The following is a 16684-nucleotide window of genomic DNA, read 5'->3' on the forward strand; positions in this document are numbered from 1 at the left end:
CCACAAAGTGGCTTACGGTCACCGTAGCATTGTGGAGATCGAATGGAAGCGCTGTCAGGGCACTTCGTATGTGGTGTTCCGGAGAGAGGGACACTCCTTCAGAAAACCATGCCATATCATTGGCATCAGAAGGGGTGAGGCGGCGCTGGTCCTCCCTAGAATGCTGGGGTCCAAGGGAGACACTGAGATGGCGCTCAAGCCTCTCGTGGTTGAGGCCGATGTAGGGGAGAGACTGGATGGCCGCATGAGCCAATGCCAACTCTCCTCCCACCATGATGATGAAATCTAGGTTCCTAAAGCGCATGTGTGCGCCTAGGACCCAGCTGATACCGTGGCTAGCTATCCGTGGCCTGATGTTTAACGTCGGAACGCGCAAAGGTCCCCTACCTGACACGCCATTTGTCGATGTTTTGAGTAAACACTAACTAGTAAATTTATATTTGTTGTGCATTAGGCCCGGATGGTGTGCTAAAGGACACAAGGTTTATATTTGTTCGGGCAAAATGTCCCTACATCTAGTTTTGCTGCTGCTCATGTTATTAGCACTGAAAAAGGTTCGTAGTAGGGGGTACAAACGGTCGAGAGAGGGCATGTCCCAAGTCTCTGATAGAAAGATCGAAAGGGCGCTGAGAGCTTGGTTGCTACTCAGCTGTATGTGTGATATGTGTCGAATTGATCCGTCCCCCTTAGTGGGTGCCCTGCCCTCCCTTTTATAGACCAAGGGGGAGCAGGGATTATAGATGGGAGAAAGAGGAAAAACCAGAGGTAGAGAATGCCCTTCGTAGGTGCTGGGCTTCCTTTTCCCTTAGGCTTGCCTTGCTGACATGGCAGACGGTGCTAGGGATAGCATGTTCGCTGATGCTGATAGGGCCGTGCTCTGGCTTTGTTCAGCAAGTGGTCACGTCCCATCCTACTCCAGCGGACGGTGCGGCGTGCCCGGGTGCCGAGCCATGACCCTACGAGGAGCAGACGAGGTAGTGACCATACGTTCGTCACTGTAGGTGATGTGAGTTCCCTCCGAGATCGTAGTGGTTGTCATATGCTTGTGTCAGGATCCACGTCTGAGGGCTGATGGCGGCGCCCACAACACTATAAGATAAAAACTCGGCGCCTACAACACTGTTCGGGCTCTGTCATGGCTGGAAGGGCTCAAAGCGCCTGTCCTGTTGTATCCTGATGGTACTTTTACTGCAGGCGTGCAGGGCATGGTCCTCGGTACTACGGTTGACTCGAGTGTCCTATCCTACCATGTGCTTATCATTATGAAGGAGTAGGGTGCAGTCGTCGGGCGAGGCGGAGCCTGTCCCAGGACATCGAGCGAGACGGAGCCAGCCCTTGGGCGTCGAGTGAGGCGGAGCCTGCCCTCAGACGTCGAGCGAGGCGGTGTCCAACCCTCAGGGTTCGAGCGAGGTGGAGCCAGTCCTCGGTCGTCGTGCAAGGCGGCGCCAGCTCTTGGACGTCGGGTGGGGCGGAGCCTGCCCTCAAACGTCGGGCGAGGCGGAGCCAGCCCTCAGACGTCAGGCGAGGCGGCGCCAGCCCTCGGTCGTCGGGCGAGGTGGAGCTAGCCCTTGGATGTCGGGCGAGACGGAGCCAGCCCTTGGGGGTCGGGCGAGGCAGAGCCAACCCTTAGGGGTCGGGCGAGGCGAAGCCAACCCTTAGGGGCCGGGCAAGGCGCAGCCAACCTTCGGTCGTATGGGCAAGAAGTGTAGTTGCGCTCTTGTCTGTTCGGAAGCATCAGTATTTGATAGTTATTAGTTCCACCTCTTTGGGTACCCCAGTATTCGGTCCTCGATAGGAAGGAACGTGTGTGCGCGGTCGCCGGGGACATGGCTGCCTGGACACGCCCGTCGAGGGTGCAACCTACTGGGAATGCAGTCCCGAGGGCGTGGTGCCGGGGGCGCGGTGCCGAGGACGTGGACGGCAGGGGTGCGGTGCCGAGAATGCAGACGGATGGGGTACAGTGCTGAGAACACTGCCGTCGTTAGGGGCGCGGTGCCGAGAATGCGGACGCCGGATTGAGGAAAAGAATCCCTTTTTCTCTAGAAATTGAGAAAACAATCCCCTTTCTTTAATTTTTTCCTCAATTGAGAAAAATCATGGTGGCCAGTAGTGGCACCGAGAGAGCATGACGGGGATGAAACAGAGAAGAGGGAAAAATAAAGAAGAAATGGGATTTTTTAACATGTGGATTCCACGTGATAAAAGAGGTACGTTTTTTTAATTTTGTTCCGGTACATTAGCCCTCACCTGCAATTTGGAATTATGGGGCTGATTGGTTGGCTAGTAAAGTTTGTCATACGCAAGATTTGACAAGAAAAAATTGTCAAAACTTGAACAAAAATATTTGGCATAAATTTGGCATGCCAATTGCGAGATATTGGCTTGGTACCAAACCAAATAATTGCTAAAATCTTGACTTGTGTAAGTTTTGGCAACCAAATTTTGGCATCAACCAATCCTTTTAAGCAAATATAGGGGATAAAATTTTCTCAATCTCGTGGAGATGCTCAGGCCCTAAATATAAGTGAGGAAATGAAATAAAGTATGCCATATCATTGACATTGTTTTTGATAACCCTTAAACAAAAGCAGGAAAGGAAAAAGGTTCATGGGAGCATGGTTCTAAGATTTACGACATGAGTGCGTGATGTAGGCGAAATCGAAAGGAGCAGACCACTACCCCTGGTTTGCTGCACACGCACGGGCGGTGAGAGGTGGGAGTGGCCAGTACTGGAGACAGACACGCACGCACCATGGAGAAAGGACGACTCAACTATCAAGTTATCTCTACAACGGTAGGACCACGAAGAAGAGACGGCGACGTTTTAATTGCATAACTTTTTCTAAAAGAATACTTGGATCACAAAATTATATGTATAGCTTAAAATCATTTGACCATGAACTATTAATGCATTCTAATTTACCATTCTCACGACTGATGGGCCACGTAGGACGGTAGTGAGCCTGCAAAAGGAAATGGTTTTAAAAATAAAATTTGAGCATGAACCAACATCTCTATCTATTTTATAGGTGAGTATAGGCGAGGTAGTCAAAAAGACTTTTCCCTAATTTTTTGTTGCATTTTCTGTTTTTGCAGTCTTTTTTTAGGAACCAGCTTTTATTTCACACTAGCAAAAATACCAGTGCGTTGCAACGGGACACATAGTGTCGGGTTCATAAACCCAGGGTCCCTCGCGGACCGGCTTCCCAACAAAGGCTCGGCCCAAGCAGACAACGCGTAACTTATGGGCCGGCCAAAGTATCTGAACAACAGGCCAGAAGGGCGATCCAATCACCGACCGAAAGGTCTGGCCGAGGAGGAGCGACGCCCGTTTTCCGACTCCGGCCCTCCTTTCTGACCGGAGGGCTCACTTTGGTCTCCAGCACATCTCCGGACAGCCTCTCGGACCGGAAGGCCTGGCCAAAGCACTACTTCCGACTCTGACCCTATGTCTCTGACTGGGGTACGCAAAAACTCTGCTCACTGCTCTTCTCCGACTGGCACAATCAGAGCCGACTGGGACCAACCTATCGGGACGCCCGCTCGGAAAGGACCAGGGAACAAACGGAGAAAGTAAGGCAAGACGCACAAGTCAAACCATGATACCAGGGACCGTACTCTGTACACCTGCAGAAAACAGTACTCTGCAACCTCCCTGACACAAATAGTATTGTAGGCGCCGACATTTTTCCTACAGTATTGTGGACGCCATTAACTCCCATACGATAAGGTTCCCTCACATGCCTCTGGGCATCGACAGTGTTGTGGGCGCCAGCATTTATCGTACTGAGTGAACATGGTGAAACTCCTCACATGCCTCTAGGCATCAACAGTATACCAGGTACCGACATCTGCCATACCCGAACAAAACGACGCAATCTCCCACGTGCATCCGACATCCAACAGTGTTGTGGGCGTCTACCATCATCCTGTACCCGCTGGTGTGGGCAACAAGACTTAGAAGCATACGTACTCTCTCTCTCACTTATAAAGCCGCCATCTCTTTCATCTATAAAAGGGGATACGCTCTCTCCCAACATTCAAGTGATTCCAGATTCATTAGACCGATCAAGTTCACTAGTTCACAACCACAGAACCGGCAGGTTCGAACCTCAAGCACACGCTTGAACACTTAGCTCATAGCGGTCCTATCGCTCTCGGCCCTTTCGACCGGACCTCTTGTACTCCCCATCTTTCTCCTTCTCGTTTGTAACCCCACTGCAAACTTCGAGCACCTGGGCTCAGGAATAAAGTCACCGACCGACTCAAACTAGACGTAGGGCACGTTGCTTGAAACAGTATAAACTCTGTGTTATTGAGTGTTAGGCCACCTCCGATCACAACGTACGGTAAAACTACAAATATTTACTTGTTGGTCACTTTCTGCACCGACATATAGTTTATTGTATGATTCTCGGACATCACTATCTATGTTTATCAAATTGATTAATTGAGCTTAATCCAACCTTAAGTGAATCAAATAAATTTTAAGACTCACCACCCTCGGATTGCATGTTTGGTTGGTGGAGATGCACGGAGAAGAGAGGCGAGTCTGTCCACTCAAATTACGAAAACTATACATATTGTCTAGCCGCTGAACAATTCCTTCGTAATTAGAGAACAAATAATTCAAGCTTGTGTGGTTATTCATTTTTTATAAATCAAATAAATCAATATGTGGAAACGTTATCAAGAGAGAAAGATATTAGAAAACTGGTAAAAAAATATAAACAAACTAATTTAGTCATGCACCAAAATATTTGAATTTTAATTATTTGGTACTTGTATTTTTTTGGGTTTTTAATTAAAAATGATGTATATGTGCAAGCGAAAAGATACACTAAAGCATTGTTGTTGCCTGAAGCACAGCATATCTGCAATCTGCTCACAAAGATCAAACATTAAATTTTTTTGGAAATATTTTTTTACTAAAAACTGATTTGTATTGTCATCTAAAGTAATTATGAAATTAGTAGTACTTTTTGTGAAAACGAAATACTTAGAACATTATTTTGATGTATTTTTAATCTGGTGAGGGTCTATTTGTAGTTCACTGTAGATAGCAGAGGTAGCTGGCTAGTTCTACTAGACTCAGAGAATAACTTAGAATGTGCCTATAGAATAAAGGTAGGGGCTAGATTCATAAATGGGCAAGCACTATGCTACGCACTCAGTCCACGAGCCGTGGACTAGCGGGGGGATGAGGGTGCGGTCCACCTCGAAGGGTTACGGATTCTTTTAATCGTGGCCATAGATCTTAGGATAGACGGCTAAGGATGCCTTTATTTATATCTATATTTAGATGATTTATCTTGATTTATTTTTTAAAAGAAATGGACTTATTTAGACGTGATATAAGCATGATGTCATCAAGCTAATAAGGACAATTGGAGTGAGGCACACACGGGGCTGCTTGCTTCTTCGCAGCGCGCATGCAATGGGCGGGGGCGTTCGCTTGCGCGTGCCTACGAGCGGGTCGGATTTCTCGCACGAAGAGAGGCGGACGTGCCCAACGTGAATACGGGAGAGAAGAAAAAGATAAAAAAGAGAAAAAAAATATACGGATACACCAGACAAAAAAAAAAACAGAATCTAGAGATTAAAGTTGGACGAAAAAAATTTATGGCAAGGGATTTTGCCTCTTTATTATTAAGGTATAGATATAGATAGATATGATAGACTAATTATATTGGCTTCCTTACAGAGACACCCTTGAGAAAAGCAGAAAATGTATTCAAGTCCTTGCAAGATCTACCGGTTGTCTTCGTCGTTGGCAATCGGATGATGAACCACACGACGGACCACCGTTGCACGGAGAAGCAGAGGAACACGTCGAGTTTGAAGCTTGAAGCTGACACCCTTCTCGACGAAGAAACTTCATAGTTCTTGAACGACACAACAAACAACATATCAAACTCGACATGCACAACGTTGAACGAACAAGCCTTACATCACCGATGATAATAGAATCTGACGCCTCAAGAAGTGCAGCCATCTTTGACCCATCCGACGAGAAAATGAATCAAAAGTAGATAAGCCTGTTCGTTTGGCTGGGCTTGTTTGTTGCTGGATCGTGAAGAAGTACTGCTGGCTGGTTTGGTGTGAGAGAAAAATACTGTTCCGACTAAAAATTTACGATCGTTTACGAGGGAATAATCCCAGCCGAACAGCTGATAACCTCCAAAGCAGAAGCAACAACACCAAACATGCTAAAGCAGATGTCATCCGAGATTGTCTCGAAGGAGGAGAAGACTTCGCTTGATTGTTTTTGTGGCTTATAAGTTGATTGATGTTGTTTTATTATGAGAGAAAAATACTATATCATAACTGATAAACATACAAGTAGATGCCACGTATTAATTAATCTACACAGTAGCCCACCTCTTGTGCGACGTCGGAATGACGCCGGAGGAGCAGGGGCCGGCCAGCTCAACGACAGCTCGAGAATCGCCTTGTGCTTACTGTAGTGTGGGGCCGGCCCAACTGAGTCCAGTGCCGGGCTGGGCCTCAATCATTAGGTCTGGCACCACCCTCCCGGAGGTGCTGTTGGATCCATGGAGATGACGAGAAGGTACTGTAGTGTGGTAGCTAAGCCTATGCGAAGAGAGGAGTAAAAAAAAAAAAGAAAACGAAAAAGAAAAGAAAAAGAAAAAAACACGACTGACGATCGAGATACCATGGCCGTTGCATCGTCATCGACTCATCTATCTATCGAAATCGAATTCCATCATCACCAACCGCAACCCATCCACCCACCCCTGCATCCACCGATTCCACCCTCTCTCGATTTTTGTATTCCTGCTGGTAAGATTAATTCAATCAACAAACGACGACGACAACAAGTCAGCAGCAACAGAAAACAGCCAAAAATGGTGGCTTTCTTGTTGCCACTGCAGCTGCCAGCTCCTCCTCTCCACACTCGTCCTCTTCCCCATCACCGCCCGCCAGTCGCCATCGCCATGGCCTCTGCCTCCACCGCGGACAGCCCCAATCCCATCGTGGTACGTGCTCCATCCCTTCCTTTCACAAGTTCTGATTCGATTCTCCTCCTCCTTCCTTGCTTATCCGTTCACTGCTCACCTCCCCGCCGTCAATTTTGTTGTCTGCAGCTGGGCTGCGGCGCCGCGTCCGTAGACTATCTGGCCACGGTCGCCTCCTTCCCCAACCCCGACGACAAGATCCGCAGCCTCGCCCTCAAGGTGCAGGGAGGGGGCAACACGGGCAACGCCCTCACTGCAGCTGCACGCCTCGGCCTCCGCCCCAGGATCATTTCCAAGGTCACTAGTGTACTCTTCTTCCTTCCCTATATAGTACTAGATCTCTTTCCTCTCAACAGCTAAGTCGGTCAACGGCCTTGCTTCCAATCCAGGTATCTAACGATGCTCAAGGAAGAAACATCCTCAAGGAGCTGCAAGATGACGGCATCGACACATCCTACATGCTCGTATGCATCATGTCACTATGCAGAATTGCTTACAGAGTTACCGGCACTCAATACTACTATAAGAATGCGACGCTTCCTTTTTCCAGGTTGCTGAGGATGGGAATTCTCCCTTCACCTACATTATTGTTGATAACCAAACGTGAGTTCTGAAGGACAAACTCAGTGGCGTTTTTCTTCAATAGCTGATGCATATTCTTTTTTTTTTAACTGCTTACCCAGGGTACTCCCCTTTCGCCTCTCAGGAAAACTCGTACGTGTATACACACTCCTGGTTATCCCCCGCTGTTGCCAGAGGAGCTCACAAAGGAAAACTTGTCTGCCGCTTTAGATGGTGCAGACATGGTCTATTTTGATGTGCGGTTGCATGAGACTGCTTTAATCGTTGCAGAAGAGGTAATATTTTTTCCTGCCACATCATCTCATTCTACAGCAAATAAATCCCTACAGTTGTTATAGCCATTTCAGATGCGGCTCCAAATAGCTTAGTTATAGTTCTGTCCACTTTCACATCTGTGACTTCCGCAGTATTGTGTCATACAAAAAGAATCTGGTTATTTTCTCCTTTTCTCTGTGCTGCACTGCTACTGAGACTGATCTTTGTTTATGGGACAATCCAGTGCAGGCAAGTCAAAGAAAAATCCCTATTTTAATCGATGCCGAAAAAAAGAGGGAGGGATTGGATGAGCTTCTTAATTTTGCATCCTATGTTGTATGTTCTGCAAAGTTTCCTCAGGTTTGTTCTATTACAAAAGAGCATAACTACTAAATTCTACGCAATACACTTCCAATGGCTGTTGTCAAGTTTTATAGCAATTTGTTATTCTTGACCAAATTCTCCATATTATAAATGGAGATGCTTAAATTTACCCTGGCTTAGGCAATAATTTACTCTCTTTATTTACTTCTTTCCGTGACATTAGGCCCAGTATAATTTATTCGGAATGCAAACCTGCTTGATCTCTGCTTTACAGTAGTCTCTAGTCTATCTGTTTGTTATGTAACTTGCACCGTCTTGAGTATATTCTATATTGGTATGTACTATGTAAGGCTTTGTCATTAACTTAGAGGAGCAGTTACATCGTAGGTTAAGCTTTGCGTGGTTATATGCAATTGGATTACCACAATTGTTGATTGAGAACCAAATTTCCATCGTGCTGATGTTTTGAACTGATGGCATGTGTTAAGCAGGTTTAATTTGTTGGTATCTTGTGGGTTTTATTCTTTCCACCTAATGTAATTTTGTAGGCCTGGACAGGAGCCTCATCAACACCAGTTGGTTTGGTTTCCATGCTTTCAAGATTACCGAAGATCAAATTTGTTATTGTAACTCTAGGGGAGAAAGGTTGCTTAATGCTTGAAAGAAGCACAATAGGTATGTTTACTCTATCTTTGCATGTCAGTGTTAGCCAAGCATTTACGATAATACAAGGCTACCTGCCATTATGCATTCTACCGGCAATGGGTTCAGTGCTGTTTCTCCCTGCATACCTTGCAGATGCTTCTGAGGCAGACAAAATAGACATAGAGGTACTGTTGGAATCTCTAGAGAAGAAAGTTGATGAGAGTTCTACGACACCAAATTGCATTACTTCCAAGGTATGATACATGGGATGGTCATCCTTTCCCATAGGTCTATTCCTTTATCATCTTATTAAAGCCTTGAATACAGGGTCGGAGCTGCAGTACACTAATATATATAAAGAAAGCCTAAAACACTGCAAAGCTGAAGTTGTTTGGTTTATAACAAAATGTTAATCTGAAATAAGTGGCAGCACACGCATAGAAATTTTTGTTTGTAGACTAACACATTGCCTGGAGGCAAAGCAGCTGTCTGTTTTAAATTCACGACTGATTATTTTGAACAATTTTGAATAGTAAGTTACGTAACGAATTTGTTTCTGCTGCTGTCCTTGTTTTTCAGGCTAATTTGAGAATAAGTGCAGATGAAGTAGGGTCCATAAGTGGCAGGTTACTGCTAGGCACAGCCGAAGTTATACCACCCGATGAGCTCATCGATACAACTGGTGCAGGAGATGCATTCATTGGAGCAGTTCTATATGGTGAGATGGTTGCAATTGCTAACTGCTTTGACAGTTTTGAAGTCTATCACATGGACTGATCGTCTTATTTTGGGGGGATAGGTTTGTGCACTGGCATGCCACCAGAGAGGATGCTGCCTTTTGCATCGCAAGTGGTAAGGCACTTCAATTTTTTTTTAGTGTTTCTATCTAGTAGATGAAAATATTTGAAGAAAGAAAATGTGGCAATAAATCACACATAGCATTCCGTGGTTGCTGTATACGCAAAATTTGCAGGCTGGCTGCGGTTGCAGAGGTTTGGGGGCTCGGAGCAGCCTTCCTCGTCGCACAGACCAACGTCTGGTGGGCTATTGATCAAAATTCAGGGTGGCCACAGAGAGAGACTACTGCAGATGAAGACTAACTACTGTTTGCGAAGTTATTATCATTGTAGGAAGATATGTGTATTGGTACATTTGTGGCAAAGCCCTGATTTGATCTATAACACAATATATGCTCATATGTTTGGTGACTGAAACCGGTACAATGTGAGTAAACCCCCCCCCCCCCCCCCCCCCCCCCCCCCCCCCCCCCCGTTTTTTTTGCAAGTCCTCAATGATTATTTTCACTTATGACTGATTTGAAGTAACTAGATATGATAGATGTGAATATTTGAACCTTGCTGGCATTTTCACCAACCCTTCAGCTTGTTCGTTTTGGCTGAATTGGCTTATAAGCCATGGCTGAAAGTACTGCTGACTAGTTTGGTGTGAGAGAAAAACATTGTTCAAGCCGTGGATTATAAGCCAGATACGAGCGAATAAGCCGAAACGAACAGGTCCGACGATTGTTTGTGGATGGATGGGACATTATAAAAGATTTGTAGTCTATAGATTATTTCATGCTTGAGTGGATGGAGAGGACATTATAAAAGATTTGTAGTCTGTAAACATGCTCATACGTTGAATTGTTGATGCAGCAAGAAGCAACTGTGGGGCAAGGTTGGTGAAAATGCCTTAAACCGTGTTTGGATGTAGAATTGTAGATAAATATTTAGCATCTGAATTTAGAATTGGTATTGGCAAACTCTAAATGCAGCTGTTTGGATGGTTAAGAATTCAGAATTGGAATTTGACCCCCAATACCAAGCAATATTCAGAATAGGATTCCAAAAGCCAATGTAATAGTCATCCAAATAACAAAGTTTGAATCGTGGGCAATTTCAATACCAAGGCTGATTCAATTCCGTGTCTGATTCAATTCCGTGTCGCTGAATACACTAATTTTGATGCAACAGTGAGCATTTCATTTCATCATCCAAAGAAGAGCTTTTGAATGAAAAAGGAATCAATTCTGCAGGATGGCATGCCAGCTTCATCAATCAGAACTCAGAAAGCAGAAACGCAGCTTCCCTAAGTCGTGAGGCCAAAAAAAGCAATGCCGTCGAGGAGCTTCGCATAGGGCACCTAGGAGCACAATTGGACATGACATACATATCAATAACAAATGTACACCCAACGCAAATTGCTTTGCTTGCTTCATCATCCAGATCCAGACCGAATAACAGCAAGAAGCAGATTTATTCATTAAAATCGCTAACACAGGCAGGTATAACAAGAGCAAGCCGCAGCGTGCAAACACAGGCGGAGGATCGCATTGCGTGGCAGCAGCAGCAGCGACCGAGCACAACTTATCTCACCAATCCGTTTCAATCAATGGAAAGGGAACTAAACTAGTGTTGCATCGAGAACGAACATGAACCAAACAGGTTCTCTCTTCTTTAATTACGACCGACCGACAACAGGTCGACTCGATAACTCCCTCCCTCGCTCCCTCCCTCTGAAACTTCTCTCAACTTGAATCATGAACTTGATTGTAGCAAACACCTAGAGAGAGGGAGGGAGGGACAGAGAGAGGAACAAAAGGGTCGATCCACGGAGGATCTATCTACTTGGCTGCCGGCGACGGCGGCCCGCCGAGGAGCGTCTGCTGCTGCAGCTCGAGGTCGTTGAGCTGCTGCTCCCGGTCCATCTCGATGATGAGCGGCACCACGAGCACCAGGAAGGTCGTCCCCGCGATCCACGCCGCCTTCCCCGTGCTCCGCAGCAGCTTCTTCGCCATGGTCGCCGCCTCGCGCCCGTGCGCCGCCACCTGCGACCGCGAGATGGCGGCCAGGATGCCGTCCCCGCCGTCGCCTCCGCCGCGCTTGCTGAGAGCCGAAGACGGCGGCATCCTTCCTAGTCCTAGAGAGAGACCTAGGGTTTAGTGGGTGGCACGGAATGAAGGAACTCGGCGTCGGGGGCTCGGGCTGGGATTCCTACTTGTATTGTATGCTTGCGACCCAACGACCCCATCGGATATGGGCTTTCGTGGCTGGGTTGAGCTTTATTGGGCCTTTTAGCCCAGTTCAGGAGGACGGATGGTTAATGGGCCGGCCCAAATCACGATGTGATGGCGACCCCAGCCTCGATGCGGGGGAGGGGGATCGACGCACCTTTTCTCCTCGTCGTCGCCTCGCCATCCCCTTTCATCACTCGCCCCCTTGACGCTTGTTGGTTTGGGGACCTGGGAAGAAGAGAGAAACCCCAGCAAACGCCAGAGGGAGAGAGAAAACCCCAGCCCTCCTCGTCTCCTCCGCCTCTCCTCCTCTTCGTCTTCCTAGGACTAGGAGGCAGAGACAATCAATCTGCGAGATCGGCGAGCGAATCACGCATGCAGCTGTAGGATGGAGTGGGGATTGAATGCCTCCCCCTCCTGATTGCAGTTATAATCCTTCCCATTCCCCCGCCCGTTCCTCGTCCACCCCAGTCCGTTGAAGTACAGGTGTGCCTCTCTTCCTTCTTATTCTTCTCCTCCGTCACTATTCATTCATCTTCTCTTCGCGCGAATCGAATGTGGTTGATCCCCTGCCGATTGGCTTGTTCTAGCGCTTCAGGTCACCTTTTATTTCGAGTGCGATCTAATCTTTCGGCTGCTTCTCGGAAACCCTAAGCTACCATTCAGTTCACGCATTGGGCCCGGAAAACCTAAGCCACCATTCAGTTCACGCATTGGGCCCGGAAAACCTAAGCCACCATTTAGTCCATGCATTGGGGGTTTTGTGTCTTCCTTCGAGGCAAAAAAATCATGCCGTCGTCTTGCATCAGCTACTGCCAACAACAACTAGTACTAGTACTGTAGTTGTATTCCAATGCCATGTGTTTTGTGCAACTAGACTAGTTTATTTTGCCCAGTTAAGTGGCTAGCCATTTTCTTGCCCATGGTGCCCACCACAGGCTGCAGTCTGACTGGGAGCAACCGCCATCATCCCTGTTCATCATCTCTGCCATCAACACCAACATGGGCGGCAAAAACACGGAAAGGGCCAGGAAGGCGTTGGACGCCATGAAGGAGCTCGGTATCTCTAGGAAGCAGGCCACCCCAGTACTCAAGGAACTCCTTGCCACCTTCGACAACAACTGGGAGCCCATTGAGGATGAGCACTACCGTGCCCTCGCAGATGCCATCTTCGCTAGGCAAGACAACAAACAAACCTCTCTCTCCCAACAGGTTATCATTCTCCTATCTACCTCGCTTGTCAACAGTTCATACCTTCCTTTCTTCTCCATTAACTCCATACTGCTGTAAATTATTGATCTTTGTATCAGGGCGCCCAAGCAGCCCATGCGGACTCGGAGCCAAATGGATCAACAAGGGATGATCTACAACAATATGTTTATGCTAGTCATGATGACACAGGTGAAGATGATAATGAAACACCCCTGGTCAAGAGGCCCAGGATGGGCACGGCTAATTTCAGGCCAGAGCCGCTGCCATTTGAGCCTGGACCACAGCAATCCGCTGTTTCAACCCAAGGTGCTCTGCCTGCTTCACCACAAGCCAGTCGTCGGCAAACTAGGTCCTTGACTGTAGTGCCACACGCTGCTGGCCATGAATATCCTTTAGCTGTCGACAATGCTCTCATCGTGAAAGAACCCAAACCAGAACCCCAAATTGATATAGCAGAAGTCAGTGTTGGTGACCCTTTAACGGATCGAGATTTTCTGGCTGGTCCTGAGGCCATACGGCTCAATGGTGGATCTTCAGGTAAAGTTTGTCTTCTCAATGTTCTATAACGACTAGATGCGTCCATGCCTGTATTTGTCATTCTTTTAGCTTCAGCTGAATGTGCATTTTGTACATATGTTTATGTGCTTCATTTATAAATCAAACTGAATGCTACAGTAGGACCTCACAAGTTGTACACTGTTGCTTTTATACAACAGCTATGTCCATGTTTTTATTTATCATTCTTTTTTTTTAGTTTCGGCAGAATTGTGCATTTTATACATGTGTTTATGTGATGTATGTATAAATCAAACTGAAAGTTACATTAGACCTCCTATTGCACACTCTAAATGTTATAAACATGTTGTGTAAGAGCCATTTTGATCAATTCCCAAAGCACACAAAAATCCTATATTTTCTAAAACTTCTATTTGGTGCAAAACTATGATAACTGAACATTGCAAAACAAACTTCAGGTTCTGGTGCAAGAGGCAGCATAGTCAACCAAGCTCAAAGTCTTGGCAGGAGCCTGCAACCAGCCCCAGTGTGCAAGAATCGGGTAGGGTCTACAGTTCAAAATACTAAGGAGACATCTTTTGTGGAAGTTGACGTTGCTTCTTCTGCCAATGGTGAGGTGAAGATGTCATTGAAATGCAGCTTGGATTCTTCAAATTTCACCATTAGTATGGAGGAGGTTTTCAAAATGGTGGAGGAGAAGTGCCTTCACTCATACAAGGTGCTACCTCCAGAATTTTCTATTGGCAAGCTGATGAGTGAGGTATGCCAATCTTATGTGCAGTTGGGCACCATGCATTCTGAGGTTAATAGGAATGATGGCAGCTTGCATAATGAAGTAGTTGCTCCTTTTGTGAAGCCAATCGCTTGTGAGGCTGCTGTGGGCATAAATGATAATGCGGCTGGTGGATCATCGGTGCCTGAATCCTCAGAACATTGTTTGCAAAATTCACTTGTTACTTGGGATCCTGAGTTGGCTCATTCTAAGCAAAAGACAACCCATGATATTACTGATATATCCAAAGGGGAAGAGCGGGTAAGAGTACCTGTAGTAAATGAATTTGGCAGCGAGACCTGCCCTCCATCCTTTTATTATGTTTCAAGAAATCTTGTGTTTCAAAATGCTTGTGTCAACATCTCTATTGCTCGGATTGGTGATGAAGATTGTTGTGCGGATTGTTTTGGCAACTGTTTGTCTGCATCAGTTCCATGTGCTTGTTCAAGAGTAACAGGCGGTGAGTTCCCCTATACACCTGAGGGCCTGCTTAAGTCAGCATTCCTTGACGAATGCACCTCAGTTAATCATTTCCCACAAGAGCAGCATAGGTTCTACTGTACAGTTTGCCCTCTTGAAAGATCTAAGAATGAAGCCTCACCTGGTCCATGTAAAGGTCATCTTGTCAGAAAATTCATTAAAGAATGCTGGAGTAAATGTGGATGTGGCATGCAGTGTGGAAACCGTGTGACGCAGCGTGGTATAGTATGCAAATTGCAGGTATGTTAAGAGATTTGCAATGCAATGTTCCTTTCTAAATGGTAGGCCTCGGCTGCTTATTAATGTGCAATATTTGCTGGTTCTGGTCTTCTCTAAAGGATGGCCATTGCATTTAAATGCCTTCATTTATGTGCTGCTATATGCTTATCATGTGTATTGCTTAGTTCTTCCCAAACACAAAAATTTACCATGTGTCTTTGCTCCATTCTTGAATTTTATCTAGTTGATGGTTCTTGTTTGTTCTCGCGATCCGGGCTTCAGTTCCATAAACAACTGTTCCTTTATGTAGCATTATTACATGGTATAGGTATTCTTTACACGCGAGGGTAAAGGCTGGGGAGTACGCACAGTGGAGGATCTCCCAAAAGGTGCCTTTGTCTGTGAATATGTTGGAGAGGTACTAACAAGTGCTGAATTGCATGAAAGAGCAATTGAAAATGCAAGAAATGGTAAGCATATGCATCAAGTACTCCTGGATGCTGCTTGGGGTTCAAGTGTATTGAAGGATGAAGAGGCTCTTAGCCTTGATGGTTCATTTTATGGGAACGTCGGACGATTTATTAACCACCGGTATGTTGGATACTTGCTCATTTTTTGTTGTAAATATTGTGCCATAATTTGTGTATTTCCCTTCTGCTTTCCACTACGTTTTTTGTAACAGTCATGCTATGACTAGATGCTATGATGCAAATTTAGTTCAGATTCCTGTTGAAGTTGAGACGCCTGATCATCATTATTACCATGTAAGTGATCTGCGATCTTAATGGATTTGCGAAAAGAGCAAGTGCACTACATGCTAATGGTTTAATAATTGATGTTGCACAGCTGGCATTTTTCACGAACAAGAAAGTGGAGGCATTTGAAGAGTTAACATGGGTAAGTGTCATATATTTTTTGTTTTGTTTTTGGGCCCTCTGTTAGCATACATGTACGGTGCTGATTTCACAAGATAAATGTTTGGAATTGTGATTTCAGGATTATGGCATTGATTTTGATGATGTGGAAGGGCCCAGTAAACCATTCCGATGCATGTGCGGGAGTAGATATTGCCGTGATCCCAAGAATCCAAGTATGTTGCCATTTTCAGTGCTTAAAAGAAGCATTTCATTCGGATGTAATAAATGTGGAATCATGTATGTATGATGGTTTGTTTTTGGCAGGGAGGATGGGTAGAGCAGCTGCAAAGCTAAAGTAGTGGGGAGCCTGGACTTGGTTGGAGATGTGCACATCAACTTTTGCTGGGAGATTTGGTTTCGTATTTGATGGTGCAGCATCATCACCTCAGCTAGTATTAGTGTAGATATGGGAATGAGGGCGGATGTTTTGGACCCTTGCCGGAGGCTGAGTAACGCGAACGCGAACTAGTAACCTATGCCATATATTGGCATCTAAATTAGCCTGGGATTGAGTAGGCCTAGAAAGAACGCCTAATAATACTTGATTATGTCCATGTCATCTTGTTACAGGGCAGCAAGTTCAGTTACATACCATGACGTGGCATCTATGCCATGTTGGGTTATATGCTTGTGCTGAATGATTTTGTTGAAGCTGAGTAGCATAGGCCCTTGGAGCCTGGGGGGTGGACAAGTTGTTGCCACTTGGCTGTGCAATGCCAGACCGACACGTGCTGAGGTAGGGTCTGACGTGTTAGCAGGGCTGATGCCG

General features: G+C 46.0%; 3 protein-coding genes across 4 annotated transcripts; 2 read left to right on the forward strand and 1 right to left on the reverse strand.

The window, feature by feature from the left end:
- Nucleotides 1–6746: 6746 nt before the first annotated feature.
- LOC136477087 (uncharacterized) lies at nucleotides 6747–10010 on the forward strand. The gene is made up of 11 exons (XM_066475107.1): nucleotides 6747–7001; nucleotides 7110–7277; nucleotides 7370–7444; nucleotides 7531–7583; nucleotides 7687–7837; nucleotides 8067–8177; nucleotides 8690–8816; nucleotides 8940–9040; nucleotides 9366–9504; nucleotides 9586–9638; nucleotides 9760–10010. The coding sequence occupies exons 1-11, from the start codon at nucleotides 6870–6872 to the stop codon at nucleotides 9835–9837; spliced, it is 1188 nt and encodes a 395-aa protein (XP_066331204.1). The 5' UTR covers nucleotides 6747–6869; the 3' UTR covers nucleotides 9838–10010.
- Nucleotides 10011–11023: 1013 nt separating this feature from the next.
- Nucleotides 11024–11773, reverse strand: LOC136477089 (mitochondrial import receptor subunit TOM9-2-like). Its single transcript, XM_066475109.1, has one exon. It carries the CDS (start codon nucleotides 11692–11694, stop codon nucleotides 11410–11412), a length of 285 nt encoding a protein of 94 aa, XP_066331206.1. The 5' UTR covers nucleotides 11695–11773; the 3' UTR covers nucleotides 11024–11409.
- A 125-nt stretch (nucleotides 11774–11898) lies between these two features.
- LOC136477086 (probable inactive histone-lysine N-methyltransferase SUVR2) lies at nucleotides 11899–16616 on the forward strand. 2 transcript variants are annotated; one of them, XM_066475105.1, is made up of 9 exons: nucleotides 11899–12285; nucleotides 12738–13011; nucleotides 13110–13548; nucleotides 13986–15019; nucleotides 15327–15589; nucleotides 15681–15762; nucleotides 15845–15895; nucleotides 15995–16088; nucleotides 16180–16616. In XM_066475105.1, the coding sequence occupies exons 2-9, from the start codon at nucleotides 12802–12804 to the stop codon at nucleotides 16212–16214; spliced, it is 2208 nt and encodes a 735-aa protein (XP_066331202.1). In that variant the 5' UTR covers nucleotides 11899–12285; nucleotides 12738–12801; the 3' UTR covers nucleotides 16215–16616. The 2 variants fall into 2 exon arrangements, with proteins under 2 accessions (XP_066331202.1, XP_066331203.1); XM_066475106.1 differs by having other exon boundaries at nucleotides 15696–15762.
- Nucleotides 16617–16684: the final 68 nt, after the last annotated feature.

The sequence above is a fragment of the Miscanthus floridulus genome, chromosome 8, assembly GCF_019320115.1.
Source record: "Miscanthus floridulus cultivar M001 chromosome 8, ASM1932011v1, whole genome shotgun sequence".
Taxonomy (NCBI): domain Eukaryota; kingdom Viridiplantae; phylum Streptophyta; class Magnoliopsida; order Poales; family Poaceae; genus Miscanthus; species Miscanthus floridulus.

Coding starts and splice junctions, on each gene's coding strand:
- LOC136477087 (XM_066475107.1), top strand. CDS start 6,870: ATGGTGGCTTTCTTGTTGCCACTGCAGCTGCCAGCTCCTCCTCTCCAC. Junction 7,002..7,109: donor ACAGCCCCAATCCCATCGTG/GTACGTGCTCCA, acceptor TGTTGTCTGCAG/CTGGGCTGCGGCGCCGCGTC. Junction 9,505..9,585: donor CATTGGAGCAGTTCTATATG/GTGAGATGGTTG, acceptor TTGGGGGGATAG/GTTTGTGCACTGGCATGCCA.
- LOC136477089 (XM_066475109.1), bottom strand. CDS start 11,694: ATGCCGCCGTCTTCGGCTCTCAGCAAGCGCGGCGGAGGCGACGGCGGG.
- LOC136477086 (XM_066475105.1), top strand. CDS start 12,802: ATGGGCGGCAAAAACACGGAAAGGGCCAGGAAGGCGTTGGACGCCATG. Junction 13,549..13,985: donor GCTCAATGGTGGATCTTCAG/GTAAAGTTTGTC, acceptor AACAAACTTCAG/GTTCTGGTGCAAGAGGCAGC. Junction 15,020..15,326: donor GTATAGTATGCAAATTGCAG/GTATGTTAAGAG, acceptor TACATGGTATAG/GTATTCTTTACACGCGAGGG.